Raw genomic sequence first — 19,618 nt, 5'->3', positions numbered from 1 at the left:
AGAAACATTTCAAATAAAGAACCTAAGCTTACACCTAAAACAATTAGAGAAAGAAGAACAAAAGAACCCCAAAGTTAGCAGAAGGAAAGAAATCATAAAGATCAGATCATAAATAAATGAAAAATAAATGAATGAAACAATAGCAAAGATCAATAAAAGTAAAAGCTGGTTCTTTGAGAAGATAAACAAAATCAATAAACCATTAGCCAGACTCATCAAGAAAAACAGGGAGAAGACTCAAATCAACAGAATTAGAAATGAAAAGGGAAAAGTAACAACTGACACTGCAGAAATACAAAGGATCACGAGAGATTACTACAAGCAACTATATGCCAATAAAAGGGACAACCTGGAAGAAATTGACAAATTCTTACAAAACCACAACCTTCCGAGATTGAACCAGGAAAAAATAGAAAATATAAACAGACCAATCACAAGGACTGAAACTGAAACTGTGATTAAAAATCTTGCACCAAACAGAAACCTGGGACCAGATGGCTTCATAGTCGAATTCTATCAAACATTTAGAGAAGAGCTAACACCTATCCTTCTCAAACTCTTCCAAAATATAGCAGAGGGAGGAACACTCCCAAACTCTTTCTACAAGGCCACCATCACCCTGATACCAAAACCACACAAAGCTGTTACAAAGAAAGGATTCTTCAATATATGCAAATCAACCATTGTGATACACCATATAACAAATTGAAGGATAAAAACCATATGATCATCTCAATAGATGCATAAAAAGCTTTCAACAAAATTCAAAACCCATTTAGGCTAAAAGCTCTTCAGAAGGTAGGCATACAGAGAACTCACCTCAACATAATAAAGGCCATATATGACAAATGCACACCCAACAACATTCTCAATGATGAAAAACTGAAACCATTTCGTCTAAAATCAGAAACACGACAAGGATGCCCACTCTCACCACTATTATTCAACATGGATTTGGAAGTTTTAGCCACAGCAATCAGAGAAGAAAAAGACATAAAATGAATCCAAATCAGAAGATAAGGAGCAAAACTGTCACTGTTTGTAGATGACATGGTACTATACATAGAGAATCCTAAAGATGATACCAGAAAACTATTAGAGCTAATCAATGAATTTGGTAAAGTAGCAGGATACAAAATTAATGCACAGAAGTCTCTTGCATTCCTATACACTAATGATGAAAAATCTGAAAGAGAAATTAAGGAAACACTCCCATTTACCATTGCAATAAAAAGAATAAAGCTACGTAAGGAGACCAAAGACCTGTAAGCAGAAAACTATACGTCACTGATGAAAGAAATTAAAGAAGATACAAACAGATGGAGAAATATACCATGTTCTTGGATTGAAAGTATCAACATTGTGAAAATACTATACTGCCCAAAGCAATCTACACATTCAATGCAATCCCTATCAAACTGCCAATGGCATTTTCACAGAACTAGAACAGAAAATTTCACAATTTGCATGGAAACACAAAATACCCCGAATAGCCAAAGCAATCTTCAGAAAGAAAAATGGAGGTGGAGGAATCAGGCTCCCTGACTTTAGACTATACTACAAAGCTACAGTAATCAAGACAGTGTGGTACTGGCACAAAAACAGAAATATAGATCAATGGAACAGGATAGAAAGCCCAGAGATAAACCCACGCACATATGGTCACCTTATCTTTGACAAAGGAGGCAAAAATGTACAATGGAGAGAAGACAGCCTGTTCAATAAGTGGTGCCAGGAAAACTGGATAGCTACATGTAAAAGAATGAAATTAGAACACTCCATAACACCATACACAAAAATAAACTCAAAATGGATTAAAGACCTAAATGTAAGGCCAGACACTATCAAACTCTTAGAGGGAAACATAGGCAGAACACTCTTTGACATAAATTACAGCAAGGTCCTTTTGTACCCACCTCCTTAAAAAGGGAAATAAAATCAAAAATAAATAAATGGCACCTATGGAAACTTAAAATCTTTTGCACAGCAAAAGAAACCATAAACAAGATGAAAAGACAACACTCAGAATGGGAGAAAATATTTGCAAATGAAGCAACTGACAAAGGATTCATCTCCAAAATATACAAGCAGTTCATGCAACTCATTATCAAGAAAACAAACAACCCAATCCAAAAATGGACAGAAGACCTAAATAGATATTTCTGCAGTGAAGATATACAGATTTCCAACAAACACATGAAAGGATGCTCAACATCACTAATCATTAGAGCAATGCAAACAAAAATCACAATGAGGTATCACCTCACACTGGTCAGAATGGACATCATCAAAAAATCTACAAACAATAAATGCTGGAGAGGGTGTGGAGAAAAGGGAACCCTCTTGCACTGTTGGTGGGGATGTAAATTGATACAGCCACTATGGAGAACAGTATGGAGGTTCCTTAAAAAACTAAAAATAGAACTACCATATGACCCAGCAATCCCACTACTGGGTATATACCCTGAGAATACCATAATTCAAAAAGTGTCATATACCACAATGTTCATTGCAGTTCTATTTACAATAGCCAGGACATAGAAGCAACCTAAGTGTCCATCAACAGATGAACGGATAAAGAAGATGTGGCACATATATACAATGGAATATTACTCAGCCATAAAAAGAAACGAAATTGAGTTATCTGTAGTGAGGTGGATGGACCTAGAATGTGTCTTACAGAGTGAAGTAAGTTAAAAAGAGAAAAACAAATACTGTATGCTAACACATATATATATATGGAATCTAAAGAAAAAAAAAGAATGGTTCTTTAGAACCTATGGGCAGGACAGGAATAAAAATTCAGATGTAGAGAATGGACTTGAGGACACGGGGAGTGGGAAGTGTAAGCTGGGATGAACTGAGAGAGTGGCATGGGCATATATACACTACCAAATGTAAAATAGATAGCTAGTGGGAAGCAGCTGCAGAGCACAGGGAGATGAGCTCAGTGCTTTGTGACCACCTAGATGGGTGGGTTAGGGAGGGTGGGAGAGAGGGAGACGCAAGAGGTAGGGGATATGGGGATATATGTATACGTATAGCTGATTCACTTTGTTATACATCTGCAACTAACACAACAATGTAAAGCAATTATACCTCAATAAAGATGTTAAATAAAAAAGCACTCATCAAAGTGGGTATAAAGGTAACACATCTCAACATAATAAAGGCCACTTACGACAAACCCACATTCAGCCTAATGCTCAATGGTGAAAAGCCAAATGCCTTCCTGCTAAATTCAGGAAAAAGACAAAGAAGCGTCTCTTTAACATAGTATTGGAAGCCCTAGCCACGGCAATCAGAAAAGAAAAAGAAATAAAAGGTATCCAAATTAGAAGGAGACAGGTAAAACTGTCACTATTTGCAGATGACATGATATTTTATTTAGAGAACTCTAAAGTTTACACCTCAAAACTATTAGACCTAATAAAGGAATTCATCAAGGTTGCAGGATACAAGATTAATATACAGAAATCTATTGCATTTTTAAACACTAATGATGAAATATCAGGAAGAGAAAGTAAAAAAAAAAAACCTTGTTAAAAATCTCATCTAAAAAGAAACCTAGGAATAATCTTAACTAAAGGAGGTGAAAGACCTATATAATGAAAACTATAAATATTAATGAAGGAAATTGAAGGTCATTCAAAGAAATTGAAAGATATTCTGTGCTTTTGGATTGGAAGAATTAATATTATTAAAATGGCCATACTACTGAAAGCAATCTACAGACTTACTACAATCCCTATCAAAATAGCCATGATATTTTTCACAGAATTAGAACAAATAATTCTAAAATTTATATGGAACCACAAAAGACCCCAAGTTGCCAAAGCAGTCTGAAGAAAAAAAGAACAAAAATGGAGGTATAACCCTACCACACTTCGAACTATACTACAAAACTACAGTAATCAGAACAGTGTGATATTGGCACAAAAACAGACACATAGATCAATGGAACTGACTAGAAGCCCCAGAGATAAACCTACTCACCTACAGTCAATTTATGACAAAGGAGCAAGAATATACAATGGAGAAAAGATAGTCTCTTCAACAAGTGATGCTGGGAAAACTGGACAGCCACATGTGAAACAATGAAATTAGAGCACTCCCACATACCATATATAAAAATGAACTTAAAATGGTTTAAAGACCTAAATGTAAGACATGACACCATAAAACTGCTAGAAGAGAACATAGGCCAAATATTTTCAGACATAAATCATAGTAATATTTTCTTAAATCAGTCTCCCAAGACAAAAATAAATTAATTAATAAAAACAAAAATAGGGCTTCCCTGGTGGCACAGTGGTTGAGAGCCCACCTGCCGATGCAGGGGCCGCGGGTTTGTGCCCCGGTCTGGGAGGATCCCACATGCCGCGGAGTGGCTGGGCCCATGAGCCATGGCCACTGAGCCTGTGCGTCCGGAGCCTGTGCTCCACAACGGGAAAGGCCACAACAGTGAGAAGCCCACGTACCGCAAAAAATAAATAAATAAATAGGACCTAATCAAACTTAAAAGCTTTTACACAACAAAATGAAAAGACAACCTACAGAATGGGAGAAAATATTTACAAATGATGGTACTAACAAGGGATTAATATCCAAAATACACAAACAGCTCGTACAACTGAATATTAAAAAAAAAAAAAATCCAATAAAAAAAATTGGCAGAAGACTTAAATAGACATTTTTCCAAAGGAGACATACAGATAGCTAATACACACATGAAAAGAAACTCAATATCAATAACTATGAGAGAAATGCAAATCAAAACCACAATGAGAATCACCTCACACCTGCCAGAATGGCTATCATCAAAAAGTCTACAAATAAAAAATGTTGGCCAGGATGTGGAGAAAACGGAACACTTGTACACTGTCGGTGGGACTATAAAATGGTACAGCTACAAACTACTCCTGTATAGCACAGAGAATTATACCCATTATTTGTTAATAACCTATAATGGAATATAATCTGTAAAGATATTGAATCTCTAAGTTGTACTCCTGAAATTAACACAATACTGTAAAACAACTGTATTTCAGTGAAATACATATATATAAAATAATAGCTTTGGACAACATGTAACAACACTGATAGTATTTATAATATAAAATTACATAAAAGAAATATAAAATGACGTTTACTATGAGCACAAAAATGTAAAAATACATATTACATATGGGAGAAGGCCAGAAGGGAATATAGGGCTTCCCTAGTGGCGCAGTGGTTGAGAGTCCGCCTGCCAATGTGGGGGACATGGGTTCAAGCCCTGGTCTGGGAGGATCCCACGTGCCGCGGAGCGACTGGGCCCGTGAGCCACAACTACTGAGCCTGCGCGTCTGGAGCCTGTGCTCCGCAACAAGAGGGGCCGCGATAGTGAGAGGCCCACGCACCGCGATGAAGGGTGGCGCCGCGTGCCGCAACTAGAGGAAGCCCACGCACGGAAACAAAGACCAAACGCAGCCAAAATAAATAAATTAATTAATAAAAAAAAAAAAAAAAAAAAAGAAGGGAATATAGGTAAATGCCAGTAGATAGTAATAATTGTTGTAAAATCATTTTTCCCCTTCAATTTCCAAATTTTTAACAATTTATTTACTTTGGCTTGTTAATAGTAAAAACAGTAATCAGTTCATGACAGATGAACTGGTCATGTCAGATAATTCAGTCTGACAATATACTACATTTAATCCATATCAGATCTTATGTGCTATTTTATAATAAAAGAAAGGAGAATTTATTCAAAGTTTTCTGGGATTTGAGATTCAAAACCATGCTATATTTAGATAAGAGAATGAGAAATGGAGTGAAGAAATGGGGGAGGCTGTGTGAAACATTGTTTACTTTTTCTATGAAGAAAACTAGCATATCAGAAAAATTCATTCATCTTTAACTTGGCAGTTTTGTTTGTCCTATGTCATTTAAAATGTAGAAACAATTTATTCCTCTCACTTGGAGGCCTCAAGTAGCAAAGGGGTGGAATTCCTCAGTGAGGAACGGGGGAAAGCAGCATCAAGAAGTATCCTGCAGAGTTCCAGGGCTGCAGCTACAAGAGGAGGTTCAGAATCCCAAACATAAGGGTCAGGGTGCCACCAGAATGAAGTCTGCTTTCTCTATTTTTTGTTGTTTATTCCTTCTGTTATAGGATGATTGTTAAAAGAGAGAAAAATCAGAGCTGGGGAGGATGGCATAGTAGAAAAACTCTGAGCTCACCTCCTCCCATGGAAACACCAAAATTATAACAATTTATAGAGCAACTATCAGTAAGAAAGAATTGAAGGCAGAAAAGATCTTCTACAACTAAAGATATGAAAAAGCAACCACAGGATGAATAAGAGGGGTGGAGATGCAGTATCCCCTGTGTGGGCAACCACAAATGGAGGATAATTACAATTGCGGTGGTTCCCCACAAAGAACAAGAGGTCTGAGCCCCACATCAGGCCCCCCAGCTGCACCAGGAAGATGAGTCCCCAGAAGGCCAGTGGGGCATACCTTCAGGAGAGTCAGAGAGCTGTGGAATATAGAGTCTCCACTCTTAAAAGGCATGCACAAAACCTCACATGCTCCAGGATCCAGGGCAGAAGCAGTAATTTGAAAGGAGCCTGTGTCAGACAGACCTGCAGATCTTGGAGAGCCTCCTGGAGAGGAAGGAGGTAACTGGAGCTTACCCTGGGGACATAGATGTGGGTGGAAGAGATTTTGGGGATCTCACTCTACCATGAGGACATTGGTGCTGGCAAGCATCACTTTGGAATCCTGCTTCCAGCTTATAAGCACCAGGACCCAGTCTTACCCACCAGCCTATTGACACTAGTACTGGGATGCCTCAGGCCAAGCAACCAGCTGGGTGGGGACACATTCCCACCCACCAGCATACCCACTGCCTTAGACCTTCCAGCCACCCAAGGACACAACACCATCCACGAGAGGGCACAGAACATGGACCCACGCATCAGCATACCAGCACTAGCCCCAAGACCACTGTGGACTGTTGGGACCCAGCCCCACTCACCAGCAGGCCAACACCAGCTCCAGGACACCCAGGCCTTAGAGCCAGAGACATTGGTAAGCAGCTCCACCAAAAAACTGAGAGCCAGCACTTACCCCAGAATGCCCACGACCCTGTCCCTGCCCACCAATAAGCTGACACCAGCTTTGGAACAGCTTGGGCCCCTCAGCTAGCCACACCAGGATTTGGACCCACCTACCAAAGAGCTGACACCAGCTCCAGAACCCCCTGGGCTCTGTAGCCAGAGACCTCAGGATCCAACTTGGCCAACCAGCAGACTGACACCAACTCTGGGACCCCCAGAGTCCTGAAGCCAGAGACCCCAGCACCCTGGTATACCCACCAGCAGTCTGGCACCAGCCCTGGGACACACTCCCCTAAGCCCCACCCACCAGCAGGATGATACCAGCTCCAGGAGCCCCACAAGCCCAGCCCAGCCCACCAATAGGCTGACACTAGATCCAGGACCCTTGACCTTTTTTTTTTCTTTAAGAGAAGTAAGCCTCTATTTTCTTGTTTCATAAATAAACCTGGCTGAGTTGGTTGCTTTTTGGTGATTAGTCAAAGAGAACAACAACTCCCATATCTTCATCTGGCTCCTCTGGCCCTCCATTTGCTTCAACTTTGGCTGTGGCTGTGGTAGCAGTAGGAGCAGCAGTGGTTTCAGCACTAGCCCTGCAACCATTTGGGCTCCGCAGCCAGCCACTTTGTGACACAGCCCCACCCATCAGCTGCCAGAATCCTTTGCAAAAGGCAGGGCCTGGCAACCAGCCAGACCAGGGGCCAGCCACCCACCAGACGACCCACAGTAGTCAGCCCATCACAACAGAAGGACCCACACAGCCCACATAGGGGGCAACCCTAGAGTAGTTAGCTCTGGTGACCAGAGGGGAGTGCCCTGCTGAGACATATAGAACATTTACTCCATAAGGCCACTTCTCCAAGATACAAAAATGTAACCATTCTATCTAATGCATAGAAATAAAAACAGAGAATTAGGTAAAATAAGGTGACAGAGGAACATGTTCCAAATGATGGAATAAAATAAAACACCAGAAGAACAAAGCAAAGTGGAGATAAACAATCTACCTGATAGAGTTTCCATGGAAATGACCATAAAGATGCTCAACAAATTCAGAAGAATGGATAAACACAGTGAGAAGTTTACCACAAACTTAGAAAATATAAAGAAAAACCAAAGAGAGCTGAAGGATACAATAACTTAAATAAAAAATACACCAGAAAGAGTTTTGCAGCAGATTAGATGAGACAGAGGAACAGATCAGTGAACTGGAAAAGTAATGAGAATCATGCAAGCTGAACAGAAAAAAGAAAATTTTATTAATGGAACAGTTTAAGAGACTTCTGGGACAACATCAAGCATACTAACAAACATTCACGTTATAGGGGTCCCAGAAGAAGAAGGAAAGAGAAAGGGGCAGAGAACTTATTTGAAGACATAACTGCTAAAAACATTTCTAACCTGGGAAAGGAAACAGACATCCAGGTCCAGGACTAGACAAAGATAGACAAACTAGACAAAGATAGCTTCTTTTGTTAAAAAAAGAAAATTACAAGCCAATATCACTGATGAACATAGATGCAAAAATCCTCAACAGAATATTACAAACAGAATTCAACAATACATTAAAAGGATCATACATGATGATCAAATGAGTTTTATCCCAGGGGTGCAAGGATGGCCCATTATCCACAAATCAAAGTGATATACCACATTAAAAAATTGTAGAACAAAAATCATCTTATCACCTTGATAGATGCAGAAAAAGCTTTGACAAAATTCAACATCTATTCATGATAAAAAAAAAAAAAACTCTGAAATAAGTGAGTATAGAGGGAACATACATCAACATAATAAAGGCCACATATGACAAGCCCACTGTTAACATCATACTCGATGGTGAAAAGCTGAGAGCATTTCCTCTAAGATCAGGAAAAAGATAAGGATGTCCATTCTAGCCTCTTTTATTCAGCAAAATATTGGAAGTCATAGCTACAGCAATTAGACAAGAAAAAGAAATAAAAGAAATCCAAATTGGAAAGGAAGAAGGAAAACTGTCACTGCAGATGACATGACACAATACATAGAAAATCCTAAATACACCACCAAAAAACTACTCGAGCTCATCAATGAATTTGGTAAAGTTGCAGGATATAAAATTAATATATAGAAATCTGTTCATTTCTTTATACTAACAACAAATTATCAGAAAGAGAAAGCAAGAAAACAATCCCATTTACAATTGCATCAAAATGAATAAAATATCTAGGAATAACTCTAAACAAGAAGGTAAAACTATAAGATGTTGATGAAAGATATTCAAGATGACAAAAACAAATGGAAAGGTATATTGTGCTCAGGGATTGGAAGAATTAATATTGTTAAAATGACCATACTACCCAAAGCAATCTACAGATTCAGTGCAATCCCTATCAAAATACCAATAGTATTTTTCATAGAACTTGAACAAATAATTCTAAAATTTGTATGGAAACATAAAAGATCCCAAATAGCCAAAACAATCTTTAAAAAGAGCAAAACTGTAGGTATCACACTCCCTGATTTCAAACTATACTACAAATCTACAGCAATCAAAACAGCATACACAAAAGATACATAAAAGATACATAAAAGATACAAAAAAGATATATAGCTCAATGAAACAGAAGAGATAGCCCAGAATGGACTCACACTTACATCGGCAATTAATCTATGACAAAAGAGTCAAGAATATACAACAGGGAAAAGACAGGCTCTTCAATAAATAGTATTGGGAAAACTGGACAGCTACCTGCAAAATAACCAAACTAGACTACTTTCTCACAACATATACAAAAGCAAATTCAAAATGAATTAAAGGCTAAATGTAAGACATGAAATCATAAAACTTCTAGAAGAAAACATAGGCAGTATGCTCTTTGACATCCGTCTTACCAATATATTGGGGGATGTGTCTCCTCAGAGAAGGGAAACAAAAGCAAAAAAAAATGTACACATCAAATTAAAAACCTTTTCCACAGTGAAGGAATCGATCAGCAAAACAAAAAGTCCGTCTACTTAATGGGAGAAGATATTTGCAAATGGTATATCAAAATAAGGGGTTAATATCCAAAATATAGAAAGAACACATACAGCTCAACATCAAAAAAAAAAAAAAACAGAAAACAAAAAACAACCAATTAAAAACATGGGCAGAGTACCTGAATAGACAATTTTACAAATAAGACATATAGATGGTCAATAGACACATGAAAAGATGCTTAGCATGACTCATCATCAGGGAAATGCAAATCAAAACCACAATGAGATATCATCTCAGACCTGTCAGAATGGCTATCATCAAAAAATCTATAAACATCAAACCTTGGCAAGGATGTAGAGAAAAGGGAACCCTCATACACTGTTGGTGGGAATGTAAAATGATGCAGACACTATAGAAAACAGTATGGAGGCTCCTTTAAAAGCTAAAAATAGAACTACTATATGATAACGCAATTCCACTCCTGGGAATAAATCTGGAAAAAATGAAAACACTAATTTGAAAAGACATATGCACTCCTATGTTCATTGCAGCATTAGTTACAACGGTCAATGTATCCTGCATCTGTGGAATACATGAATAGACAACAAATCATCCCAAATTGAGGAGGTGGACTTTGAGAGCAAGATTTATGATTTTTTCTCCTTCTCCTCTTTTTGTGAGTTTGTATGTTATGCTTCTGTGTGAGATTTTGTCTGTATAGCTTTGCTTCCACCATTTGTCCTATCCGTCCGTTTTTTGTTTTGTTTTGTTTTCAATGTTTTTTCTTAATAATTATTTTTTTATTTTAATAACTTTATTATATTTTATCTTTATTTTATTTTACTTTATCTTCTTTCTTTCTTTCTTTCTTTCTTCTTTCTTTCTTTCTACTTCTACTAATTCTTTCTTTCTACATTTTCTCCCTTGTATTCTGAGCCATGTGGATGAAAGGCTCTTGGTGCTGCAGCCAGGAGTCACTGCTGTACCACTGAGGTGTGAGAGCCAACTAAGGACACTGGTCCACAAGAGACCTCCCAGCTCCACATAATATCAAATGGTGAAAATCTCCCAGAAATCTCCATCTCAACACCAGCACCCAGCTTCACTCAACGGCCAGCAAGCTACAGTGTTGGACATTCTATGCCAAACAAGTAGCAACAAAGGAACACAACCCCACCCATTTGCAGAGAGGCTGCCTAAAATCATAATAAGTCCACAGACACCTCAAAACACACCACCAGACGTGGACCTGCCCACCAGAAAGACAAGATCCAGCCTCATCCACCAGAACACAGGCACCAGTCCCCTCCACCAGGAAGCCTACACAGCCCACTGAGCCAACCTGAGCCACTGGGGACAGACACCAAAAAGAACAGGAACTACGAGCCTGCAGCCTGCAAAAAGGAGACCTCAAACACAGTAAGATAAGCAAAATGAGAAGACAGAAAAACACACAGCAGATGAAGGAGCAAGATAAAAACCCACCAGACCTAACAAAAGAGGAGGAAATAGGCAGGCTACCTGAAAAGGAATTCAGAATAACGATAGTAAAGATGATCCAAAATCTTGGAAATAGAATAGACAAAATGCAAGAAACATTTAACAAGGACCTATAAGAAATAAATATGAAAAAAGCAACGATGAACAACACAATAAATGAAATGAAAAATACTCTAGATGGAATCAATAGCAGAATAACTGAGGCAGAGGAACGGATAAGTGACCTGGAAGATAAAATAGTTGAATAACTACTGCAGAGTAGAATAAAGAAAAAAGAAGGAAAAGAACTGAGGACAGTCTCAGAGACCTCTGGGACAAAATTAAATGCGCCAACATTCGAATTATAGGGGTTCCAGAAGAAGAAGAGAAAAAGAAAGAAACTGAGAAAATATTTGAAGAGATTATAGTTGAAAACTTCCCTTATATGGGAAAAGAAACAGTTAATCAAATCCAGGAGGCACAGAGAGTCCCATACAAAATAAATCCAAGGAGAAATACGCCAAGACACAAATTAATCAAACAGTCAAAAATTAAATACAAAGAAAACATATTAAAAGTAGCAAGGGAAAAACAACAAATAACACACAAGGGAATCCCCATAAGGTTAAGAGCTGATCTTTCACCAGAAACACTGCAAGCCAGAAGGGGTTGGAAGGAAATATTTAAAGTGATGAAGGAGAAAACACTGCAACAAAGATTACTCTACCCAGAAGGATTTCATTCAGATTTGATGGAGAAATTAAAACCTTTACAGACAAACAAAAGCTGAGAGAGTTCAGCACCACCAAACCAGCTTTACAACAAATGCTAAAGGAATTTCTCTAGGCAAGAAACACAAGAGAAGGAAAAGATCTCCAATAATGAACCCAAAACAATAAAGAAAATAGGAACAGGAACATACATATCGATAATTACCTTAAATGTAACTGGACTAAATACTCCCACAAAAAGACACAGATTGGCTGAATGGATTCAAAAACAAGACCCATATATTTGCTGCCTACAAGAGACCCACTTCACACATAGAGACACATAGAGACTGAAAGTAAGGGGATGGAAAAAGATATTTCATGCAAATGAAAACCAAAAGAAAGCTGGAGTAGCAATTCTCATATCAGACAAAATAGACTTTAAAATAACGACTATTAGAAGAGACAAAGAAGGACACTACATAATGATCAAGGGATCAATCTAAGAAGAAGATATAACAATTGTAAATATTTATGCACCCAACATAGGAGCACCTCAATACATAAGGCAATTACTAACAGCCATAAAAGGGGAAATCGAAAGTAAGAGGGGACTTTAACACCCCACTTTCACCAATGGACAGATCATCCAAAATGAAAATAAATAAGGACACACAAGCTTTAAATGATACATTAAACAAGATGGACTTAATTGATATTATAGGACATTCCATCCAAAAACAACAGAATACACATTTTTCTCAAGTGCTCATGGAACATTCTCCAGGATAAATCATACCTTGGGTCACAAATCAAGCCTTGGTAAATTTAAGAAAATTGAAATTGTATCAAGTATTTTTCCGACCACAACGCTGTGAGACTAGATATCAATTACAGGAAAAGATCCATAAAAAATACAAACACATGGAAGCTAAACAATACACTACTTAATAATGAAGTGATCACTGAAGAAATCAAAGAGGAAACTTAAAAATACCTAGAAACAAATGACAATGGAGACACGATGACCCAAAATCTATGGGATGCAGCAAAAGCAGTTCTAAGATGGAAGTTTATAGCAATACAATCCTACCTTAAATAAAAGGGAAACATCTCGAATAAACCACCTAAGCTTGCACTTAAAGCAATTAGAGAAAGAAGAACAAAAAAAACGCAAAGTTAGCAGAAGGAAAGAAATCATAAAACTCATATCAGAAAAATATGAAAAAGAAATGAATGAAACAATAGCAAAGATCAATAAAACTAAAAGCTGGTTCTTTGAGCAGATAAACAAAATTGATAAACCATTAGCCAGACTCATCAAGAAAAAAAGGGAGAAGACTCAAATCAAAATAATTAGAAATGAAAAAGGAGAAGTAACAACTGACACTGCAGAAAGACAAAAGATCATGAGCAATTACGACAAGCACCTCTGTGCCAATAAAATGGACAACCTGGAAGAAACGGACAAATTCTTAGAAAAGCAAAACCTGCCAAGACTGAATCAGGAAGAAATAGAAAATATGAACAGACCAATCACAAGCACTGAAATTGAATCTGTGATTTTTAAAATTACAACAAACAAAAGTCCAGGACCAGATGGCTTCATAGGTGAATTCTATCAAAAATTTGAAGAAGAGCTAACACCTATCCTTCTCAAACTCTTCCAAAATATAGCAGAGGGAGGAACACTCCCAAACTCATCCTACAAGGCCACCATCACCCTGATACCAAAATCAGACAAGGATGTCACAAAAAAAGAAAACTACAGGCCAGTATCACTGATGAACAAAGACGCAAAAATCCTCAACAAAATACTAGCAAACAGAATCCAACAGCACATTAAAAGGATCATACACCATGGTCCAGTGGGGTTTATTGCAGGAAAGCAAGGATACTTCAATATACGCAAATCAATCAACGTGATACACCATATTAACAAATTGAAGGAGAAAAACCATATGATCATCTCAACAGACGCCGAGAAAGCTTTCAACAAAATTCAACACCCATTTATTATAAAAACCCTGCAGAAAGTAGTCATAGAGGGAAATTTCCTCAACATAATAAAGGCCATATATGACAAACCCACAGCCAATATCGTCCTCAATGGTGAAAAACTGAAAGCATTTCCACTAAGATCAGGAACAAGACAAGGTTGCCCACTCTCACCACTCTTACTTAACATAGTTTTGGAGGTTTTAGCCACAGCAATCAGAGAAGAAAAGGAAATAAAAGGAATCCAAATCAGAAAAGAAGACGTAAAGCTGTCACTGTTTGCAGATGACATGATACTATATATAGAGAATCCTAAAGATGCTACCAGAAAACTACTAGAGCTAATCAATGAATTTGGTAAAGTAGCAGGATACAAAATTAATGCACAGAAATCTCTGGCATTCCTATACACTAATGATGAAAAATCTGAAAGTGAAATCAAGAAAACACTCCCATTTACCATTGCAACACAAAGAATAAAATACCTAGGAATAAACCTACCTAAGGAGACAAAAGACCTGTATGCAGAAAATTATAAGACACTGCTGAAAGAAATTAAAGATGATACAAATAGATGGAGAGATATACCATGTTCTTGGATTGGAAGAATCAACATTGTGAAAATGACTCTATTACCCAAAGCAATCTACAGATTCAATGCAATCCCTATCAAACTACCACTGGCATTATTCACAGGACTAGAACAAAAAATTTCACAATTTGTATGGAAACACAAAAGACCCCGAATAGCCAAAGCAATTTTGAGAACGAAAAATGGAGCTGGAGGAATCAGGGTCCCTGACTTCAGACTATACTACAAAGCTACAGTAATCAAGACAGTATGGTACTGGCACAAAAACAGAAAGATAGATCAATGGAACAGGATAGAAAGCCCAGAGATAAACCCACGCACATATGGTCACCTTAACTTTGATAAAGAAGGCAGGAATTGTACAGTGGAGAAAGACAGCCTCTTCAATAAGTGGTTCTGGGAAAACTGGACAGGTACATGTAAAAGTATGAGATTAGATCACTCCCTAACACCATATACAAAAATAAGCTCAAAATGGATGAAAGACCTAAATGTAAGGCCAGAAACTAGCAAACTCTTAGAGGAAAACATAGGCAGAACACTCTATGACATAAACCACAGCAAGATCCTTTTTGACCCAATTCCTAGAGTAATGGAAATAAAAACAAAAATAAACAAATGGGACCTAATGAAACTTAGAAGCTTTTGCATAGCAAATGAAACCATAAACAAGACCAAAAGGCAACCCTCAGAATGGGAGAAAATATTTGCAAATGAAGCAGCTGACAAAGGATTAATCTCCAAATTTTATAAGCAGCTCATGCAGCTGAATAACAAAAAAACAAACAACCCAATCCAAAAATGGGCAGAAGACCTAAATAGACATTTCTCCAAAGAAGATATACAGAATGCCAACAAATACATGAAAGAATGCTCAACATCATTAATCATTAGAGAAATGCAAATCAAAACTACAGTGAGATATCCTCTCACACAGAATGGCCATCATCAAAAAATCTAGAAACAATAAATGCTGGAGAGGGTGTGGAGGAAAGGGAACCCTCTTGCACTGTTGGTGGGAATGTAAATTGATACAGCCACTGTGGAGAACAGTATGGAGGTTCCTTAAAAAACTACAAATAGAGCTACCATATGACCCAGCAATCCCACTACTGGGCATATACCCTGAGAAAACCAAAATTCAAAAAGAGTCATGTACCAAAATGTTCGTTGCAGCTCTATTTACAATAGCCCAGAGATGGAAACAACCTAAGTGTCCATCATCAGATGAATGGATAAAGAAGATGTGGCACGTGTTTACAATGGAATATTATTCAGCCATATAAAGAAACAAAATTGAGTATTTGTAGTGAGGTGGATGGAGCTACAGTCTGTCATACAGAGTGAAGTAAGTCAGAAAGAGAAAGACAAATACCATATGCTAACACATATATATGGAATTTAAGGGAAAAAATGTCATGAAGAACCTAGGGGTAGGACAGGAATAAAGACACAGACCTACTAGAGAATGGACTTGAGGATATGGGGAGGGGAAAGAGTAAGCTGTGACAAAGCGAGAGAGAGGCATGGACATATATACACTACCAAACATAAGGTAGATAGCTAGTTGGAAGCAGCCACATAGCACAGGGAAATCATCTCGGTGCTTTGTGACCGCCTGGAGGGGTGGGATAGGGAGGGTGGGAGGGAGGGAGACACAAGAGGGAAGAGATATGGGAACATATGTATATGTATAACTGATTCACTTTTTTATAAAGCAGAAACTAACACACCATTGTAAAGCAATTATATCCCAATAAAGATGTAAAAATAAATAAATAAATAAAATAAAAGGAGAGTCAAATCTATTTAAAAAAAAAGATATGGAAGCAACCTAAGTGCCCAAAAATAGGTGACTGAAAAAGGAAGATGTGGTGTGTATGTATATATACAGACATATATATACAATGGAATATTACTCAGCCATAAAAAAGAATGAAGTACTGCCAATTGCAGCAACATGGTTGGACCTAGAGGGTATTATGCTAAGTGAAATAAGTCAGACAGAGAAAGACCAATACTGTATGATTTCACTTATATGTGGAGTCTGAAAAACAAAACAAATGAACAAATATGACTAAACAGAAAAAGAGTCAGAGATAGAACAAACTGTTAGTTGCCAGACGGAGGGGTGTGGAGAGAAGAGAGAAACAGGTGAGAGAGATTAAGAGGTACAGCTTCCACTTACAAAATAAATGAGTCACAGTATTAAATGTACAGCATGGGGATTACAGTCAATAACTAAGTAATATCTTTGTATGGTGACAGATCGTAACTAGACTTGTGGTGATCATTTTGAAATATATAGAAATATTGAATCACTATGTTGTGGATGAGGAACTAACATGGTGTGGTAGGTCAACTATACTTCAAAAAATAAACAAACTCAGAAAAGATCAGATTTGTGGTTACCAGAGTCAGGGGCTTAGGGAGGGGGAATTGGATGAAGATAGTCAAAAAGTATGAACTTCCAGTTACAAGATAAATAAGTGCTAGGGATGTAATATACAACACAATGACTATAGTTAACACTGCTGCATGTTGTATATGAAAGTTGTTGAGAATGAATCCTAAGAGCTCTCATTACAAGGACAACAATTTTTTTCTATTTCTTTAATGTTGTATCTATATGAGATGACAGATGTTCACTAAACTTATTGTGGTAATCATTTCATGATGTATGTAAGTCAAATTATCGTGCTGTACACCTTTAACCTGCACAGTGTTATATGTCAATTTATCTCAATAAAACTGTAAGTATAAAAAGAAGATAAAATCATGACTGCCATACATATGTGACATGAACACATATCAAATATTTTATTTAACTCATTAATTACAGGAAACCAATAAGAAAAAGAAACCACACATATATAGGCAATTAGAAATGTTGAACTGAATTAAAAAATCAGTGTAAAACTGGACAATTCATTCCATCAGACACACTTCAAATGTATTTCTTGGGATGAGAATCATTTGCATTGTCATCAGTTTTCAGATCAGTTGTAAACAATGAGAAGATATGGATAACCTAGGAGGGCTCCATACATAGTTTTCTATAGAAAACACCAGTCATCTTTTTGGTCCATTTAGCCTTTCACAATTTTTCTCTCCTCCTCTCCTCTACGTTTGTGGCAGGCAGCCTCTTACATGTCCCCAGTGATCCACTCCAGGTGTTCACACCCTTGTGTGATCCCATCCCCTTCAGTATGGGCCCACACAGCAAAAGTGATGGGGAGTTACGTCTGTGATTAGGTTACAAAGAACTGTCTCTCATGCTTGCCCCGATGGAGCAGGCCTCCTGGCAAGGGACTGAGAACCTCAGTCCATCTGCCCCGGGGGAACTGAGCCCAGCCAACAATCACACAGACGAGTTTGGAAGCAGACCTTGCCCACTTGAACCGTGGTCAGCCAGTCCCAGCTGACCACTTGTTCTCAGCCTGTAAAAGACCCTGAGCAGAGGATCCAGCTAAGCCATGCCCAGATTCCTGACTCACAAAACTGTGAGAAAATAAACATGTGTTGTTTTAAGATTCTGAATTTTGGAGTTTGTTGCATGGCACTAGATAACTTAACACACTCTTTCTTCCTGCTTTCTGTGTACCTATACCCTGATTTTAATAGCTCTAAGAAAATACTTACACAGGTGATGTAACTGATCTTATTTCTATTTTTATTATCTTTTGGATTTACATTAGCTGCATTTTAGAAGTAGCATTCATTCAAAACAGGTCAGGAAAGTGATCTAATGCTGGAAAGATTCTTGCAGGATATCTGGAAATTTTTCCCACAAAAAATGTGAGAGAACTATGCTCAAGAAAACCCAGTACTTGTAAATTCCACATTCACAAGATAAAATTGTTTTAAACTCACCTCCACTTTGCGAGGAATGAGCCAAAATTCTGGTCCACAGGAGCCCAGCAGCTCTGCCCAGGGCCCCCACTGGGGTAGGGGTTCAGGGAGCCTTCCTTGCTGTCTCCCTGCTGTGGCCTATGGTTGCTGGTGTTGAGTCCCACCAGCCCCGGCCCTCCCAAGCCAGCAGTCATGGGAGCTGATGTCTGATGTATCTCTATCTCCAGCATACCAGAAGTCAGCCTGCCATCTTTGTTCTCTAGGTGCATGTTTCTGTTGCCACTCTTCTCACTAGAGTCAGCCAGAAAGAATCAACTGTTGATAAAAAGCAAACTGTGAATATCATTTTTATCTTGGGGAATTCATACTACTGAATGGTACAGTAGAAACACTTCTTATAACAAGGCCCTTCCCATGTCTCAGCATCTAATATATGGAAAAAAGTCTATGTTCATCTCCAAGAACGAACATTTTAGCACATTTCACACTAGCAGTAACCTAACTATTCAACAACAGGGCATTAGTTAGGTAAATTGTGATATGTGCATAGTAGGAAATATTATGCAAACATAAATATCCTCTAGAGATACTGACATTGGGAAATGTAGTAAACGCCATTGATACACTGGGATATATCTCTTGAAATAAATATGTACCTAGAATATACATAGAACAGAAAACCAAAAAGACACAGCCTCTAAAGTATGGCTACCTTTGTGTGGCAGAGGTACAGATGATTCAGGCTTTCTTCTTTGTCTTTGTCTAAGCTACAGCTTTAATGATATTTGCATCTAGAAAATTAATACTCTTGCAATGAGAAAATAATACCTATTACAAAAACGAGAAAAATCACTATCCTTCAAGGTTATGGTGTCCTGCTTTTGGGATTATGTTTTAATCCATTACCATTTTATTTGTTTACATT

At 37.8% G+C, this 19,618-nt stretch overlaps 1 protein-coding gene across 1 annotated transcript in view; it reads right to left on the bottom strand.

The window, feature by feature from the left end:
- The window catches only part of OCA2 (OCA2 melanosomal transmembrane protein), a 229,348-nt gene extending 210,370 nt beyond the window's left edge, over positions 1–18,978 (bottom strand). The window contains exon 1 of the mRNA XM_065880688.1: positions 18,715–18,978. Coding sequence (XP_065736760.1) covers positions 18,715–18,962 — 248 coding nt within the window. The 5' untranslated portion in view covers positions 18,963–18,978. The remainder of the gene's footprint in view (positions 1–18,714) is intronic.
- Positions 18,979–19,618: the final 640 nt, after the last annotated feature.

The sequence above is a fragment of the Phocoena phocoena genome, chromosome 7 (assembly GCF_963924675.1).
Source record: "Phocoena phocoena chromosome 7, mPhoPho1.1, whole genome shotgun sequence".
Lineage (NCBI taxonomy): Eukaryota > Metazoa > Chordata > Mammalia > Artiodactyla > Phocoenidae > Phocoena > Phocoena phocoena.
Note: the sequence above shows the minus strand (reverse complement) of the source record. Positions and strands in the feature narration are given on the sequence as shown.